We start from the raw sequence: 18,804 nt of genomic DNA on the forward strand, positions 1-18,804 counted from the left end.
TATAAGTAATGTGTTCAATTCTCACTAATTTTACTGCTCTCCCTTTTAAAAAATTTATTAACCCTAGAACACGCTATTTATCACTTGTGACAAGTGTTTCAACTGGCCAACTTTTCTTTTACGCGCCGATACACGTGCGAAGTTGTGTCTCTCTTGTTATATTTCCATTGTTTCTTCTCGTCCGTTGCAATTTCCTTCGAGATACCCAACATTTCCGGTTCCCATATTCTGCAGAGGCCAAGATTTTTACATTAAAAGTGACGGAGGCTTGAAGTGAGGTAAAAAACACAGTCGTTAATCAAATTGTTACTTCTGTATTTTTAGGTATATATTTAATTTTTTTCTCAATTTAAAAAAGATTAGTTTTGTCATGCCGGAATAATTGTGAGACTCTTCTTGAAAAGTATGGAGAACCACAAGTGCTCGCCTTTTGTGGCTAATCACCAAAATTCCTAATCGGGCCAAATTTTGGCCTGTACTGAGAGAAAAATGGTGCCATGGAAAGTGAAAAGATTATGTTTTCAACGGCGACTTCATATACCTAAACCAAAGCCCTTATATGAAGAAGATAGTAATTCTGAATTCGATTACTGAGAAATCATAAATCCATCAGCAAACAGACGACGGTCAATGAAACCACTTACTTATTAAAGTTGATTGGAGATGATAGAATGTTAGAGTTGTGATATTGGAAATTGATTGGAAAGTCTCAAGTCCAACGAAAACTGTGCCTAGTTGAGGCCCAATTTATTTTTATATTGATAAATAGATTATTAAAATGTAGATTACATTAAGATTAATCTGCATCCAGTCTAGTCGATATATACCCTATAGATTTTAATAAATAAATTTCCAAGTAGTCGGAATAATAATGAAGCAAATACGGAACTGCCTATACCGTCTTTTTCAAAGAGGAAATTCGGAAAGTCATGAACTGAATTAAATTTGAATGTTCGAATGAACCCTAATAGATATCTGTAAAATTTCATTAATTAAAAGTGAAAAAAAATAGCTCACAGTTCTTCTAATTAATATGGTAAAGAACCATCGGACACTCGCATAATCCTCCTGGCCTCTGAAAGGCTGTAGAACTTATAAGGGGTTGAAATGTTTTGTGATAGATTGATTTTTGGGCTAGCTCGTAATGTACCAACTCTTGAGTTTTTCACATATGCCATTTGAGAATACATGTGAACTGTATATCCCTCTAATGTCTATCTCGCCCGCTGTCCATTTGATTGTAAGTTACCCTCCATGATTTCATGAAAATGTTCCACTCCATTTGATTCATTGTTAGAGGCACAACAAAAGTCAATGATACATGAACCCCCAACTAAAAATATTCAGAATTCATTTAATTTGAACTGAAATTTCAATACAGTTCGATATACTACGAGAAACTGGTGGCGAAGGATACAAATTCTAGCAGTAAATTTGCTTCCTCGCCCTATTGATTACCACCCCTTAGTATTAATTCAATCGATAAAAGATGGAGTATTGGCAGCAAACAGCGAAATCTAGGGATCAATTCGGCCGCACTTTCTATAAAGACAAAATAAAAAGATATGTACTGATAGATAAAAATTTGAGAAAGATCCTCAGTAGTTATCTAGATTCTCGGCGGTCTTCACCCGAAAATTCCGGTAAGGTTAGAGATTAGAGAATGTGGCATTTTATTTTGTTTTTTTAATAATGGATTTTCATTGTTAATTCCATGTATCGTTGATGCACTTTATATTTGCATTTCTATTATATGTTTATCTTTATAGTAATAAGAAGCATTTGCTTTTTGTATACCGAGTCTAATCCGCTGGTGGATGATAAAGAGGGAAGTATGAAGATTGGTGCAAGCGAATGTGAAAATAGGATTTAGAAATCTTCGAGTGGCTGGGGACTCACGGATGTGGGATTTTAGATACTGCATAGTTTTTCATATACATACAGAACTACATCGAGGCAAGCACAGAATCAACTCGAGTGTACATAATACACCTCACACAAGCCCCCACCCTTACATTTCAGATTTGTGTATATATTTCCAATGGTATTAGGTGGTGTTCCGTTACACGTCGACAGATGTATAGATCTGGGTGATCTCTCTGAGCGCTAGCTATTTTCTCTCTTCCTCCCTCTGTTGTACATGGAGATAAAGCGGGGTGGTATAACATTTCGGGGGTGGGTTTAGTTGCAATTCGAAATGGTAGAGAGGCACAGCTGCATTGGGCCACAGACCCGTGTTAAATGTACGCAACGTACCGTTTTACCCGGCAGGCATCGATTGATAGTTTGGACAAACGGAGACCTGCATTTGCACGAAGGGGGAGTGATTGAACCATTCCAGTGGTTTTGTATTCAACTCGTATACAACTTAATCATGATGTTATGCGTTTCGAGAGAAAGAAATTTCTTTTTTTTTTATCGTTTTGAAATGATTAGGCTCATATATTCGATTCGATTATTTACTCTCCCAAATATTTCTCACATAATACCCTGTTCTACGTAGGTGGGGGATGTAATTGCATCTAGTTCTAGATTCAAAGAAAGAAATACTACCAAGAGATCATTGGTATTTAAATTGTTGAATTAATTATGTCATCAAAATAACTGTACCATCTGACTCATGATCATGAATTGCGACTATTGTAGAGTTCGGTACCAACTTAAATCGCCCTTCACACGAATGAAAACACCCCCTCGCTCGTGTATCCATACTAAACTTTTTGTTACTGTAAGTAACAAAAATTAACTTTTGTAAGTAAACGAAAAGACAGTTTTGGGCAATGGCTGAACGTATGGCAGTAGTGACGAAATAGTGATTTTGACAAATGTCGCCGTAGCGATTCGAAAGGCAATTTTATTTGCACAATAATTACATCAGTAAAAGACAATAAGGTAATTCACTAGAACGTAAAATGGGATATAACACGGAAATAAAAATACTGACCATCAGAAATGAAACGTAAAACCTGTCAAGTATGTATCGATCGACAAATGTCCTAGGAAAATTGTTTTGTCTGTAGATCAATTTTTCGTTAACATTCCAACATCAAGTAGGAACTTTTCAGACGTAAGGACATTTTTCACTGAAATTTCTTCACAAAGATTATCTAACTTTTCTCTCTGTACATGTTCTACCACATATTTTATGCTTATTTATAGCAATTTATAATTTTCTCGGTTTCTAAGTATTTATATGCCTCACTTGCATATTTTTTGTCCGATACTTCTGGGGAATTTGTTGTATTAGAAGGTCCAAAATAGTTCCAGTTATTCAATCGAACTGGGAATTCAAATCTCTTTGGATCGCAATTCGAGCAGTGCCATATTATATCGTCACAAATTGACTTTCTAGTCCCCAAGCACAACTAGGATTATGGGTTATCCCAATTCTAGCCAAGACGGATGTAAAAGGATCGTGATTGGGACTGCTGTCTGCCTAAAAAGTTTATATTTTTCAAGTCAGATCAATATGTTTATTTCTACCAGCAGTTGTTCAGATAGTGAAAAAATAAAACCGAATATTGCAAAAAAAAATAAACTTATTCCTGCGAAGTGAGATTAATCAATTTTCTATTAATGCCCGGGCAGCCTATACATATAGCAGCATGGAATAACGAACTAATTTAGTTAATGGGGTAATATGGTGTAGCGTGCAATTCACTAAGAAATCGCTTTCCTGTATTTGCCTCGCTATTCCCTTCGAAAACCACTATTCGATATTACTTGACCATCCATATCGTTCGCTATTCAGTTCACCCCACTACCCGTTTGACCTTCGTCTGGGCACGACCCTTGTGAAAGATGATCCTCATTAGGTATAATCTGTGCGACTTACAAACTTTGGAAAACATGACTATTGTGTCGTTTGACTCTCATAAAGCTTCATATTCGAAAAATGTGACCCTTCTGACACTTGGCCCTGACGAGATATGAACCTTGGAACGTTTGGCACTTATGAGGAATTATTAATGCCGCCTCTGACCCTCCTCAGGTACACACAAACAGACCTCTCCGTTAGTCACATTTTTTTATACGTAAAATATATTTTAATAAACATAGTTGATAATCTATTAGCATATAGGATTTGTTATGTTTGAATGAAAGCTATAGGAGATGGAAATGAGGGACTTTGTTTATAGATAATCTTAAAAGTATAAAGAAGGATTTTATGAGAATCTGATAAAGAAAGTGTTTTTGCAAATTCCCGCTATGTTTTCAGCATTCAATGCAATTTATTCAATGAATGAGTATTTACTTGTTATTGACTGTCATAAATAAATAAATATACATGATTAATAAATTTTGACAATACGGAACCGCAATGATTTTCATTTTTTCCGCCTCTATCTATAAAGACAGAAATTGGATTTTCAGTCAATTACAAGCATTCCCACAAGTATATTCTTGTAATTAAATCTAATCTACGAATCTCTTACATCAAATGTGTACATGTTGTCGTAGAGCCAGAAAAGATTTTCATTGGATATTTCGTTTTATAGGAAAAATTCAAACTTATCGTGTGGCACTGGGGTTGAAGTATTTTTGGATCTATTACTAATTCAGACCTCCATACTCACCACAGAACTTTATCAAGTAGTTTCCTGCCCCTTCCAACTGCCATACAGGGAAAGGTTGGAAAAATACAAGAAAAAAATGGAATAAGAAGTTCTTGGGTAGGTTACAACCCTTTTCACTTTTTCCAATATGCCACGGTAATTATTGGTTAGCCCAATTGGGGTGAGATTCAATTGACAGTTTGCCAAGTCCTGAATGTTATTTTTTTATCGCTAAAAAACAATGAAAAAAGTATCACCGAGAGATAATTCAAGACCAATAGTACAGCTCATTATGCATTCATAATTTATCAATAGCATAATTGTTTCATAAAAAAATGGAAGATCATCCTCCCTATTAAATTTTTAAGAATATTTCTCAAATAATCCTTTGTTTATGCCGCGAGTAATTGTGATATTTTTAGTGTCATCATTGGAAAACTTTGATTCTATTGTTATGATTAAACAACTTGGTTATCCTTGCGAGAAATTATTTTTTTATTCAATCACCCACTTTATAGGGAGTCAAACTTGTTTACAAAAAAATATCTCTGGGGCATTTTTTTGATTAACGTTATACATATTTCACTGTGTTATTCAATTGGAAGCATCTAATGAATGCAATGTAATGGGAATAATATCGCTTGGCATCCGTCCAACACCGATCACTTCGTTTTAATGACTTATTTGAGGAATAGAGAGCAACTATTTTTACCGTTTTCATCCTTCATTGCCATTTTTTTCGAAATTATCTATACATTTAATAAGCACCAACGGTATTCTTTTCCTACCAAAAAGCTCACAAAAGTTATAGAAATGTATAACCAACATATATTTGGTATTTGGTATTTGGTATTTCATTAAATAAAGGGCCAATTGAATATTTGAAAAGTCATGGTTTGAACTAAGTAAATTGATAATTCCTGTTTAAATGACTTGTTGTTATCAAATATTCTCCTTGAAATAGAAAAATCTTTCAATCAATCGGGAGAAATACGTATAAGCGATATTACCCGCTGAGTGGTACAGGCACTAGCTCCCTCTATACTCTTTCCTTAACAACGTCGATCCGTCGTAATCAAACATTCGTTATTAATCATTTGAAAGTTATTGAACTTGTAATTGTTTTGCTTCCCAATGAAAGCTTCATAATCCTTTATTTTTACTATTCTTTACTGATGTAGAATCTTACAAAATGTCGAGATATTATGTTTTTAGAAGATGTATGTGTGCAGACGCCTAATGGGTAGTTTTTCTGGATTCCATTTCTTTTTTATTTGAACTCAACAAAGAGTAAATTATGAACTAAAAAGCTGAACTTTGATAAAATAAGTGGCATTATTTGCGGTCTCATCTAGCGAAATTTCAATAAGCCGTCGAACAATTCTTGAGATATAACGAATTTCTTTAAAAAAATCACTTTTTTGCAATATCTCTGATCGCCTGATTGCTTCCGATTTTTCCTGCATTCAAACGTTTCCTATGTACGACAATCTATTCGTAGTTGAAAAATGCGGTTTGTATACCACATAGAAACTGGTGACCTATAAAATTATACCAGTCAAAAGTATGGTACTAATATATTAATGAAAAATCTATAATTATACCTTATGTAAAAGTAATTTTTCGCTCGTAATAATATTTGCCATTCTAGCGGTAAATCATAAGTATTTGACCATGTTTCGGTAAAGGCTCCCATCAAGACTATATGTATACTAAAATTTATATGTTGATAGAATGCGAAGCAAAGTTGGAACGGTTGTAAATTTTGGTTTTGAAAAAGTTTAGCACCTTCTCTTTGTGGCTGGCCACGGCGTCCATCAACACAGGGATAATATATCGATCCCTAAATGGTGGGACGGAAAAGAGATCAGAAAAGTATTCAGATGAGCCACGGAAAAATTCCAATGTGACATCCTGATTTTTGAATAACTTAGCCGACTTTTTCATGAGATTCTCTCCAAGATTAGTTAATTACGCCAGATATGAAGTCTTTGGTGACGACGAGTTGATTCCAATGGTCGCTGACTAGCATATTAATTGATAGTACTGTTTCATCTTCGTATAGTAAGCAAAATTGCAGAGTAAAATTATGAAAAGTTGAGAACAATTGGAAATATGACATTAAATTAGTGAACGGTTTTGCGTAAAATGACCTAGCGGTGAAGTTGGAAAGATAGAAAATATTGAAGTTAATGCTAGATTGAATGGCACACATATAAAAATAGATAATTGACGGTTAAAACTAGTCATATAAGGGAGAATATGGAAAAAGCCTTCCTGTACACTTATGATTACCCAGTTGTCAATTCTCATGCTCCCTACAATCCAAGTATCATCCGAAATATATACGCATTTATCATCCATGCACATTCATTTCTATGAAGGAGCCATAGTTATCGCAGGTTAAGTCCATAGATTGTGACGGAATTCAAGTGAATGGATTTTTTAAACGATAGCTGAGAAAAAAAACGTACTCCGCACATGTTGGCAGCTGCCAGTGAGAGCAGTCTGAAATGGAAGGGGGTCATATATTTTGTTATGGATGGACAAATGTGGAAGACCTCTCTTGATCGACAACCTGTGGGTATAAGCACGGCAAGGTTGAAGCGTGTGTTGTTCTCATTCGCAATGCAATATGACGCATTTCTAGGACTGGAAGTAGTTTACTGCTGGACAGAGACATACCGCAAGATGTATTTTTCACACGATCACGGCTTTTCATTAAAAATAATACTGAGTCGCTGAAAGATAGTGCGCTCACTCCCCCTCTCTTGCTTTTAACATTGATTTCTACTTGTGCAAACCGCCGAAGGGGTGGAGGACCCACGCAGCCCTTGTACTCTATTGTCGCCGATGATGTTTTGTCCCGTCAGTCCCAATGCGCAACGAGATATCCACCGGTTCTCCTTTTAGGACTTTGCCGGCACTGAAAAAAGCCGCACCGTGTCTTTCGGCATTCTCCATATGATTCTTTGCTACCATCGGATAGCAGGAAGAGGGAGATGAGAAGTGATGAAGAGAATGAGAGGCTGATTATTAGAACTCCGTCTTATGACCATTTGAAATGCATCAGAGATATACCGCCTTAATGAGAAAGTTCTCTCAGTCTGATCTCCTTTCTTCTGTTGAGACGTTTATGATATTGAGATCGGTGGGTCTAGGCATGTACACTCAACATGTGTACATAAACCCCCCTTCAACGGAATCAATCAAAATGGTTGCTTGGTTGCTTCTTTATATTTATTTTCAATCACACAACACGTTACTATAATTATTACAATTATAATAATTTGTGGATAAATTGTTGAAACTGCGAGTTAACCACCGTATGTACCATTAGTGTGTTTTTTAAGGGGAAAATTGTTCGACTGGCCCCTTCAAGATACTCAGTCATTAGTACTTCATTATAATAAGTGAGATAAATTTTCTCCTCATAAAAATCAAAGTTACACACTGAAATTTGGAAGAAAAATTAATCATTATGTAATTGATGATAGACTTTTTGAAAAATGTCTCTCTATGGAAAAAGGCGAAGACGGTGCTTGAAAAAAATGGAAAATTTCAAAAAATAAAAGCCATTTAAATTCAAGCTCTCCACCTCAGCGTATTTATTATTACACCCACAAGACATTCTTGATTCCTTCAGCCATTAGCCAGTACCACCACGAGTGGGAAGACGAGGGTCATAAGTCATTCGCGCGTCGTTAACGCAAAAGAGCGAGAGACGTGAAACTCCACTCACCGAAAATTCCGAACAAAGGAAGAGAGGAGGAACGGGAAAATTCGCATCCATACGTCTATTCTCGAGCAGCATGTGCCACCCATTCTCCCACGTAAAATAAGAGAGATGCTCCGTCATTTTGGTGGTGGAGCGATCATGGCGGCGTTAAATTTCAGTGCCCCAAGACTTTCTCTAGAGCTGTACAACGAGTCAACGAAACTCTTGCAAGCAAACCCAATGATATTTATATACACTCCTCCCTCTCATTCTGCTCCTCCTAACGCACACTCCCGTGCATTTCGCTTTCCATTTCCACGCGGTCGTCGTCACCACGACGATTTCTCACAACTCAAGTCCATAGAGCAAAATATCAAGCGTCTACGCTCGTCACGCACATGCTACAGCTCGACCTTTCGCATCAAAAGCTTTTGTTTATGACCCGAGGAGATTTATAGGCAACGCCGAGAGTCGCGTACACTGTGCAATATGAGCGTACCAGAGGCAGTTTATCCGTACACTGGCATCTATAACCACCCACTGCTTAGTTCAACTATAATGAATTTCCAATTTTTCTCCTCTCCTCCTTTGAGATCTTTATGTGGATAGAACTTTAAGGGTTAGTGTGAGGTGATAACACAGAAGGCCATTACTTGTTTTAACACAAATAAATCAATCATCGGCTTTTAAAATATTTTTTCATTCAACTTTTTCAATGCTAAATTTCATTTTACTCCACACTGTTGGGACAGTTTTCTATAGAATTCTTCATTGGCGAATGAGTGACTCTCTTGAATCCTATTATAAAAAGGAGACCCGTGTACAGATCGATATCGATATTTCTCGAAGAAATATCTCGAAAATGCGTAAGCGTAAGACAGAAACCGAAGCGACATCTGTCGATTATATTAGTCGCACATTGGGCTGGAACAAATGAACCGGTAAAAACCATCACATTTGGCAACGTGTTTGAGTGTTTTTATCCTATTATAAAAAGGAGATAATTTATAATCGTGAAACATCATGACATCTCCACCTATTAAATATACGACCAACAGAGCCATTGATCATTTCAATGTTGCAGCTACACTCATGTAAGTATTCCTATTATTATTTTTAAAAAATGAACATATTTCAAAAATTTATTATGCATTCAATCATCATAACCTATCATTGACACGTGTTCGGAGAGTAATTTCATTTTTTTTTTCTTAGGAAAATCATCGGCTACGTCGACTGCATTGAAGGCCTGAGAGAGTTGCCAAAGTCTCCATCTAAGTGGATTTACAAGTGCATTTTAAATAACAATGATGGCAGAAGGGTTCGCATACTTTGCTCGGGGGATGATGCTCTCAAATACAAGGATGAGATCAAGATGTATCAGGTACAGGTGATTTCCATTCAAAAAGAAAAAAAGTGAAATTGTCACATATAATACCACAAGAGTGGTAGGGAACCTAGAGGGAAATACTCGATAATGTTGAAGCTCGAGTGGTATTCAGGAGATTATTTTTCCTATCCAAATTTCGGCAAAGAGAATTGTGCCATGAAATGAAGAGAGGTTTATTTGGTTAAGTTATCGTTTGTTTTTTTTATATATAGCCTACCCGCAGAATTATGAAAAAATTATCGCATATAATACCACAAGAGCTCCGAAATTATCGAATATTTCCCGATAGGTTCGTTGCAAACAAATGAACGTAAGAACGTACGTTATTTATTTGTAGGGAACCTTGAGGGAAAAAAAATATCAACGAATAAATAACATAAATGCCCAGTTCAGTTTTCTAGGTCAGTTTTCTGTTTTGGAAACAAAATGAATATCTATATGAATATCTATGCGAATATCTGTATGAATATCTATGAGAATATATGAAAAATTTGAAATTTTACTTTTTAGATAATAAAAATCACTGGAGGGATTATTAAAGCGGCCAATCCACAGTATCGGCGATCAACGGACACTGTGAGCGACAAAGAATTTCAATTTGCACGTAGGAGCACTTTCGACATCTTTGGCACATTTAACATTACGAATGGAGCTGACAATGGAAGGTCGAAGGTCATCTCATATAAAAAATTGAGATGGAGAAAGTTTGTGCTGCTCGCGGGCCAGTCCAGATCACTGGATGGCTCAAAGAGCCATTCAGAAGCATTACCATGGTAAGTGGTTCGAGTTATGGATCTGGCATGTTTTGTACAAGGGTTCATCGCATGACCATTCATGTGGTAACATACATCCCGAGAGAAGATTTGATCGAGGGAATCAAAATGACCATTAAAGGTCGAGTTGATTGTCGTGGGGATGGTTTTGTTCTGAATATTAACAGCATGGATGACATTGCAGTCCTGACTGAGGATGTAGCCCTCAATGAAGATGAGTTGGATGATGCTGTCGAAGCACCTCCTCTCATTCTCAAACGAGGGGCAGCTGAATCTGCATCTGGAGAGGCGATGGACGTCGCGAATAAGGTACTTTTTTTTATTAATGGTTATGGTTATCCAAATTTAATTACTTTTAATTTTTCACTATTCTCCCTTCAATGCAAGAGAATATTGCAATATTTTCATCTAATGTTGGCTTAGTTTCAAGCAGAATTCAGTATAATATTTTCATTAGAACATTAATAAAAAAAATTTTCTATGGAAATATAAATGAAAATGCATTGAATCATTCATTAAACAGTTATTAAGAACAGATAATCTTTTTTGTTTCAGAAACTGAAAGCTGAATAGCTTTAATGACGGGCTATTTACTCTGGAAGTTCAATTGCAAAATTGAAAATTTTTTCTATAACAAGTTCTAAACTGTTATTTTTTCACACAAAAATTGAGTTCTATAACAAGTTTAACACTGTTATTTTTTTACGCAAAAATTGAATTCTATAACAAGTTTAATACTGTTATTTTTTTACACAAAAATGAAACATTGACAAGCTTGAGCTCTTTAAGAATCTGATTTTTTACTTTTAAAGACTGCCAACTTCATAGCAGTAACGTTAATACTCATTTAGCTTTAACAACCAAAACAGATGGAATTATAATAATCTATTCATGAACATTAGTATTTATTCAGAATTTATTTCAATATATGGCCCTGTTTTTGAAGAAAAAGTATTACTAAACATTTGTATTTTTTATATATAACAGAGAAAACTGAAGACTAATTAATTTTATGATTAAAGTAGATAAAGCTCTCCGGAATCACAGATAAGTGATACAAAGGATGTATTCATGTTAATGTTTGTTCATAGTTCTTAACATATGTTGTAATGTCAATTATAATTGTTGGAACATTATTTTTGTTTTCATTTCAAAATCCGTCCCACTCCTGTAAATGTTTATTGAACGCAAGTGGCATAGGTTTGGAGTTAATGGTTTCATTAATAAAAATTTAAAACGCGATTTTTTTGCAGACATTCAGTTTGAACCTTCCCTACGGTTGTAAGTCGCAGGTATACACCTTAGTGCGGCAACAATGTCTCCTGCACTACTACTCACGAAAAAAAATTCGCAAGCAGCGATGTTCTTGGTTATGTGAAGGGAATAAATAATCTCAATCGCATAATTTGATGTTCACAAATAATTAGAAAATCTTTAATTATTAGATTAGATTATTATGAGACTAAGAACGCCCTCTTCCTGACTTGACTGATTGCTGTCGCTATTATAGCTAAATCTCGAATTTGCGGAAATGTTCTCGATTCTGTATACCGTATGCTGCCTCGCACTGTATAGTATATGCAATCTTAGAGCAATCGAAATATATTAAGATTTTCCCAATTGTCTTTTTCCATGAGTTTTAATTTTAACTTCGAAGATAGAATAAGAGCATTCATTTTCTAGAGTTTTCAATTCTTATGATTTGGAAAAGATGGCGCGTGCGTAGCACGCGCGGACGATCTCGTAATTAAAAATTATGAAGAATTACAAAGTTAGGCAGTGACATCTCTGAATTTTCCCGCCATTGCAAAATTCAATGATTTATAAGAAATTAAGTTTTTTTGGACAAACCCATAATTCTTTACCACTAAAAACTCCATTTTTCACAATTGTCAAGGTGAATGAGAAATTTAGTGGGAGTTGTTATTGGGAATTTAACTGAATCTCACAATATTGTAAAGTCAAATAGCGTTGTAAGTGAAATTTCAAAAAAATATTAACTCTCTTAGAATCAAGTATATTATTTTGATCTGCAGTATAAAATATAACTGTCCTAAGTTTATAAATATACTTTACTTTGCCGAGATAAAAATACAAATTCCAGTGTTTTTACTCTGAGCTATCTATTTTGTAATTCATAACTTACATATCAACGGTTCAGGATTGTTTGAAAATGTAAATGGAAATTATTGTTACATTATTCATCATTAATAATTGGACAAGCGAATTATTAAATAAACTAAATAAATATATCATGTAAATCCAGCTAATTCATGAATTCATCCCTCTATCTGTTAAATTGAATATCTCTTTTTCTTATGTTATTTAACACTTTGATGTGGTCGCAATTTTTCACTGTGCATAGTTTACCACACACTAAGCGGATCCCGCCTTTTTACGCCGCAAAAATAATCCATTCCTTGTTTATGAATAATTTTGAACATTCAAAAAATATAAAATAGAAAGTTTTAACTTAAATCTAGAATTTAATCACATTAACTTGAGTATTTCAAGGACAAATACGGATTAAAATCTTTTCCTGCGTGTCAACTTTTCCAAGCACTTAAATAATTTATCGGTTTTCGTCTGAATAAAACATTACAATATTATCAATATTATTATTTGAAAGTAGGAATATCAATTTAGTGTAATCTTACGACCCTAGGAAAGGGTGCGCGCGCATCATGGGCTGCTCATTGTTACATATCATTACTGGTCATCATGTATTCGTATATACATTGAATGAAAAGACGTCAAGGGTTTCTCTTATTATATTTCGATCGGAGAAAAATGTTGAAAAATGGTCCTTAAAAATCTTTAAAATAAATAAATCCCGCTGTTAAATTAAGTAAGGTACGAACCAAAAACATTTCATCATTTCCTTTCAATAGAAAAAAAAATGAAAGAAAAACTTTACAATCACCCAAGAGTTGAATAAGATAGAGATTTTATCCAAAACTTGAAGCAAATTGCCCTTCAAGTAGCAAAAATTTGGAGCTGTCAATTAAAACACGAAACTTTCGAGTATATCTCACTGTAAAAACTTGCCATGTAGATTTTTGCCGGAAATGAAAAATTATTAGATTTTCTGTAACGTCTGCATTAGCAAAAGATAGCCCTAAATGCAGATGCTAGGTGGAAGATTCGACGCCTCACAACTCGGAAAAATCCATCGAGATTAATCCTCTCCCACATCGTTCCACAACTTTCATCAATTTTTCACTCATAACCATAAAATTTCATTTGTTTTTCTTTTTCGTTAGTCTTTTACGCGACTCGGCCAGCACACCAACAGATCTTTGGGGCTTCATCTACCCCCGCGTTCAGTGAAAATTCAGCCCCCTCTTGCCGCCCCACTCTGGCCCATCACCAACTTAGCTCTTCTTCACTAATATCGAGTTTCCAGTTTTCCCTCTTCGTTGGACTTGAGTCGATTTGAGTTTATCAATGTAGTCCTCTCACTCCAACGAATGGCTTTCAACCATCGGATTGTCCCCACTTCTCCAATTTTCGACGAATGACAGACCTGTGGTGGGGATGTTGAGGTTTACCTACGGGCGTGGCTCTTCACAGTCCTCGTGTATTTCACTGAGTACACGCCCATTTGTGTTTCCTTTTCTCTCACTCACTGCCGTCAACCCCGGAGTTTTACCTTTTTACCATTTGATCGTCAAATGTTTTTCGCCACGGATTATGACGCGGTCTGCGCGATTATGACCACCGGTATCCTATGCTCCCGCATATATATATATATATATATGTGTCGCGTGTATACGACGGCTACATATGTACATATATATATATATATATATACATATAAGATACTTTTTCCCGGCCAATACACATATACTGGGATTTCTTGTTTTATGTTCCTTTTTTAAGAGGGTGGGATTTGTTTTTCCACGGTTCTCGGTTGTGATGGGTTGAGTCAGCTCTACGAGCCTGTGGGGATTAGGTTTACGTATAGTTTGGGTTATTTTCCTTTGCAATGTGGTAATTTTTTTTTACCAACTTTACTCGGGGGATCATTATGCTTTCTTATTTGTGGATTCTCCTTCCATGGACAGTTTTCACAAAGTTCAGGAATATGATCAATTTGATAAAATCCAGTAAAATAGTATATATTTCATAATTATAATTTGCAGTTGATAAAATTTATAAATAGCTTTTAAAGTGTACTGATTTTTCACAATTCTTATATTTAATTTCTTCTCAATGTTTTACAGCAACGATTTACCCATATAATCTAGAAAAAAATATCTTCACCCAATAATTGAAAGATAATAATAGTCCCCTTGCGTCCTGTTAACAATTGAGATCCATCGCGATTTCACACAACTTGGGATGTAAATTAACTCTTTCCTCCTTTGGGAATATCAATAATCGTGAAGGTGCTAATAGTTTAATAGTTGCCCATTAATTAACTCAAGTGCTTTCAGAGATCCGGCCTTTAGCTCAGTCATTTAGAATAGTCAATGAACCTTCGACATTACCAATGTCTATTTCTTACATAATTACGGTAAAACTTGCCGCCTTCTTACACATATACAGGTGTATAAACTACTGGAAATAGTTTTATTTATTTACTGTTCTTCAAACAGCTATCGCCTCAACATACAACGAAAATTTTCCCCACCACGCGCGCACATACGCACACATATATTCACAAAGGCTTTATACCCTTTCGACCATAAACTGACACATATACTATGAAGATAGCTCGCACGGACGCTCTGGGCGTCACTGTGACACTCTGCGCGCGAAGGACGACGATGTTGAAGAAGCCTTGCGCGATATTACAAGTTATTTGTACTTGTGTATGCCTGTGAAGGAAGGAGCTTGTGTTTGTAATGTGCTCGAAGTAGGGATGGCTTCCTAGGGTGGATCTTCCCGGTTATCAAAGCGGTAACATAGTGGGAGAGTGTTGTAGGAGTGGGGATTATGGAGGCGGAGCCTGGGGACACATATTGCCTCCCCTATCGCGCTATTCCTGACGGAGATCAACGCTCTGTTTTCTCAATGCGCTAGTCACGCCTGTACGCGTCAATTTTCACACCAATTCCCTCAATTATACGTCCTGTTTGGTCTTCCTCATCATTATTATTGATTGATTATTGAAGCCCAAATTCGCTCACTTGTATTTTCGTTATTGACCTAGTCATGGCATTTGTTAGGAAAATTATTTTCTACTGTCGTCATTTATTCTTGAACAAATAATTTTTCGAGATATTTGGAATTTTGGAAAAATCACTTGTTACACCCAGAAACATGGCAATGAAAAATTTCAATGTATCAAGTTTATTATTAATAGAGTTGAATTATCCAAGGGATAATCCTGAAAAACCTGTGGGGTTAAAAGTTGGAAGCCGTAGAAAGTAGGGATAACTCTGGTGTTAATGGGCGTACTCGTGGTTAACACCCTTAATATCCATGAAGTGGATATCAGTAGTGGGGATAACATCGGGATTAATCGTATATTTTCGGTCCACAAGTCGGTGGAGCAGCCCTCCCATACACAGAAGAATTCTAGCATCAAGCGCAAGCCATTTACGAGAGGAAGATGGTGAAAATGTGTTGGGATGAAAGCGTGGCGATGCTGTAGAGAGTGGGGTGAAGCTAACGTTGGAAAAGGCGTCGCGTTCAACGCCACCCGGATTGGCGCTGGAACGCCAATCGGGGCGTCGAGCCCTCATTATCGCCCCAGCTATGGGCAGTAGGAGAGGTCCAAGTCCCTCACATTCGCATCCGCACGTCTACATGTGTTGATATGTGGTGGGGGTAAATCTAGTCACTGAAGCGCTCCCCTCCCCATCCCGACCGGGACACTATTTCGTACACGACTGCATCGTTTTCTGGCGTCAGCAGCGCCGACTTCGGGGAGCAAACGGCGGTAAGTTAGGGATAGGGGAAGGGAGGAGGAGCTCCGGCTCAAGTTCTATCTCAGTCTTTGCCTTGCTGTTCGCCAGCATTCACGCCTACAAGCTTTTCGTGCGCCCGCTCCGTAGCCTTGTTGCTCTTGAGACTCACCCTCGCCCTCTCCTCTTCTCCCTCGCCCATCGCCCATCGCCAGCATCGTACACTTTCTCACTCTTGCATACACACTCACTCGCCAGTCCGGTGACTTCGACACAAAGATTGCACGGGGCTTTTTTGTGTTGAGTAATCTGTCTCACTCCAACCAATACAAACCGGACAACTGGTGTATAACGTTTGGGTAGTGGCAAGCGGCCCTCTCTCCCCACCTCTGTGCTGCTGTTAGTAGCGAAGGCGATACTACTCGGGGACTTTAGCACACCAACACCTCCGCGCGCGCTCCTGAGCGTGAGGGAGGTGTGGGGGTGAGCGAGAGGAGGAGGTGTCAATCCTAGCGCTGCTCAGTGACCATCGCGGCGCCACCCAAGTAACACCTTACTCTGCTACGCGGCCACTAAACTTCACGTCGTGAAAATTATTTCCAGAGGGAGATGAATAACGGATTAACAATAAAGCGCTATTCTAACGCAGTGTTTCTCTACCTAACTCACTACCCTCATTGGATTTAACCCTTTGTTTCTTTTCATTTTTTTTTCTCTTTGGTTTTTCACTGTTGATGTAATTCTATTAAGCGAGTGTTCATTTATTCTGTGGCAGACATAAGTGAGAGTTATTGAGACGTATTTGTGAGAATCGTGTGGTTAATTTGGGAATGGAAGATATGGTATGTAAAGCCACGAACGCGCACCATCAACTGACGCCGGCCGTCGGACACTTTGAAGAAGGTGCTCGAGAGTAAATCGTTCTCCCATGATAATTTCTCACAGATTTACTGGGAAAGTTGTTGGGAGAATGAAATTGAGATAAAAATCCTACTGCCACTGGATTTTTTAATCATTAAATGACGCAATCTAAATGTGGAACAATATTTTTTCGTGTGAAAGTGTCACACAGTTTCCAGCGTGACAATTGATAAACAAAGTGAACCCAATAAGTTAGTGATAAAGTGGATTGTAAATAGATGTGAAAATGTGCAGTTAACGAATAAATTGTTTGTAATCAAATGTTGAAAAAAACACACCTGAAAGATGTCGAATTTGTTGACGTCAAGATCAGGGGGTGTTTTCAAAAAAGAAATTTATCTACTTCGTCCAATATCGCGAGAACGTACGAAAAGACCATCGTAAGCGTGCTAGTTGACATATTGACAGCGAAATTCGAAACCAAAAGGAATAACTCCAAAAATACATAATCCAACACAATTCCCAATAAATATTGATCGAATAAAAATTTAATGTGAACCAGCTCTGAGGGAGAGAGGAGTATTTGGAGGTTATTGAGTCACTCGAAGAGTAATCGACTCCATTAAAAAAAACTGAAGCCAATCTCGATGAGATTCGAACAAGACACGTCGTGCAGGGGTACCCACTGCGCCAGTACACCATTACAGGCACCGCAGCGTATTCACCCAAAGATAGAATTTGAAACATCAATTGAGGAGCTGTCAGCCGATCATACTGACATTCTAAATAGTGATAAGCCTATTGCTAATAATTATTACGATTCCTATAGAGAAAAATTTGATTTTTTGAATAACGAGCCAGTTGAGGGTGGAAAAACGGGTCACAGAGGGGTGACGGGGGGGCCTGGGATGGCGTACCCCGCACCAGCAGGGCCAACAATTAATCAACACTCGCCATTTTCAACGATAAGTAGTTCGGCGAGTCAGGGTAACGGGCATATTGCAACGAGTCATTTACCGGCACCGGCGGCACCGAGGCCAACTGATTTTAGTGTATCTTCGTTATTGACCGCTGCCAATACACATTCGACGCATTTGGGAGGATCATCCTCACAGGGTAGTGCATCACCACCCCCTGGTGGACCAAGTAGTCCAGCTGCTGCGCCTGAAACACCACCACCCCATAGTAATCAAAGGGACTTATCGCACAATTCAGCAGAGGCCGCGGCTGCTAATTATTTTAACGCTTTGGCGGCTGCCGGATTCTGCAATCCAGGGGCACAATTTCCACCCAACAATTCACCTAACGCACATCATTTGGCAGCTAAGGGGCTAATTGGAAGCCCTCATCATCATCCACAATTTAATCTTCACGGGCTTGCGTCTCAAGGTTTGTTATTTTCTTTTATCACCTACCAATATTACTAATATAGCAAAAAGACATTATGGCATAATATCTATAGTAATGGAGGTCAAGGGCTGAATTTAACGCAAATATTCCCATTACTTATACCTAAAAAATTAGAAAAAAATTTGTCGTTTAACAATTTTTATGAAGCTGCTGAATTATTTCTCCGTTTCCGTTTGTAAAATTTCTAAGTTGTGAAGAAAATATTGTGGCAGGACATGTTGTGCTAGCATCGATGAGTCAT

At 37.2% G+C, this 18,804-nt stretch overlaps 2 protein-coding genes across 7 annotated transcripts in view; both read left to right on the top strand.

Moving 5' to 3' along the window:
* The first annotated feature begins 9,069 nt into the window (after window positions 1-9,069).
* LOC135167885 (uncharacterized) lies at window positions 9,070-12,175 on the top strand. 2 transcript variants are annotated; one of them, XM_064131543.1, is made up of 6 exons: window positions 9,070-9,368; window positions 9,490-9,658; window positions 10,002-10,065; window positions 10,175-10,437; window positions 10,622-10,746; window positions 10,993-12,175. In XM_064131543.1, exons 1-4 carry the CDS (start codon window positions 9,298-9,300, stop codon window positions 10,201-10,203), a joined length of 333 nt encoding a protein of 110 aa, XP_063987613.1. In that variant the 5' UTR covers window positions 9,070-9,297; the 3' UTR covers window positions 10,204-10,437; window positions 10,622-10,746; window positions 10,993-12,175. The 2 variants fall into 2 exon arrangements, with proteins under 2 accessions (XP_063987613.1, XP_063987612.1); XM_064131542.1 differs by lacking the exon at window positions 10,002-10,065 and having other exon boundaries at window positions 10,993-12,171.
* Window positions 12,176-16,380: 4,205 nt separating this feature from the next.
* LOC135168165 (optomotor-blind protein) overlaps window positions 16,381-18,804 on the top strand; it is a 78,942-nt gene continuing 76,518 nt past the window's right edge. For 2 of the 5 annotated variants that reach the window (XM_064132103.1, XM_064132101.1), the window contains exon 1: window positions 16,382-18,542. In XM_064132103.1, coding sequence (XP_063988173.1) covers window positions 17,801-18,542 — 742 coding nt within the window. In that variant the 5' untranslated portion in view covers window positions 16,382-17,800. Of the gene's footprint in view, window positions 18,543-18,804 lie in introns of all 5 variants that reach the window. The other 3 variants (XM_064132104.1, XM_064132100.1, XM_064132102.1) reach the window with 3 other exon arrangements.

This window comes from Diachasmimorpha longicaudata, chromosome 12 (genome assembly GCF_034640455.1).
Source record: "Diachasmimorpha longicaudata isolate KC_UGA_2023 chromosome 12, iyDiaLong2, whole genome shotgun sequence".
Taxonomy (NCBI): Eukaryota; Metazoa; Arthropoda; class Insecta; order Hymenoptera; family Braconidae; genus Diachasmimorpha; species Diachasmimorpha longicaudata.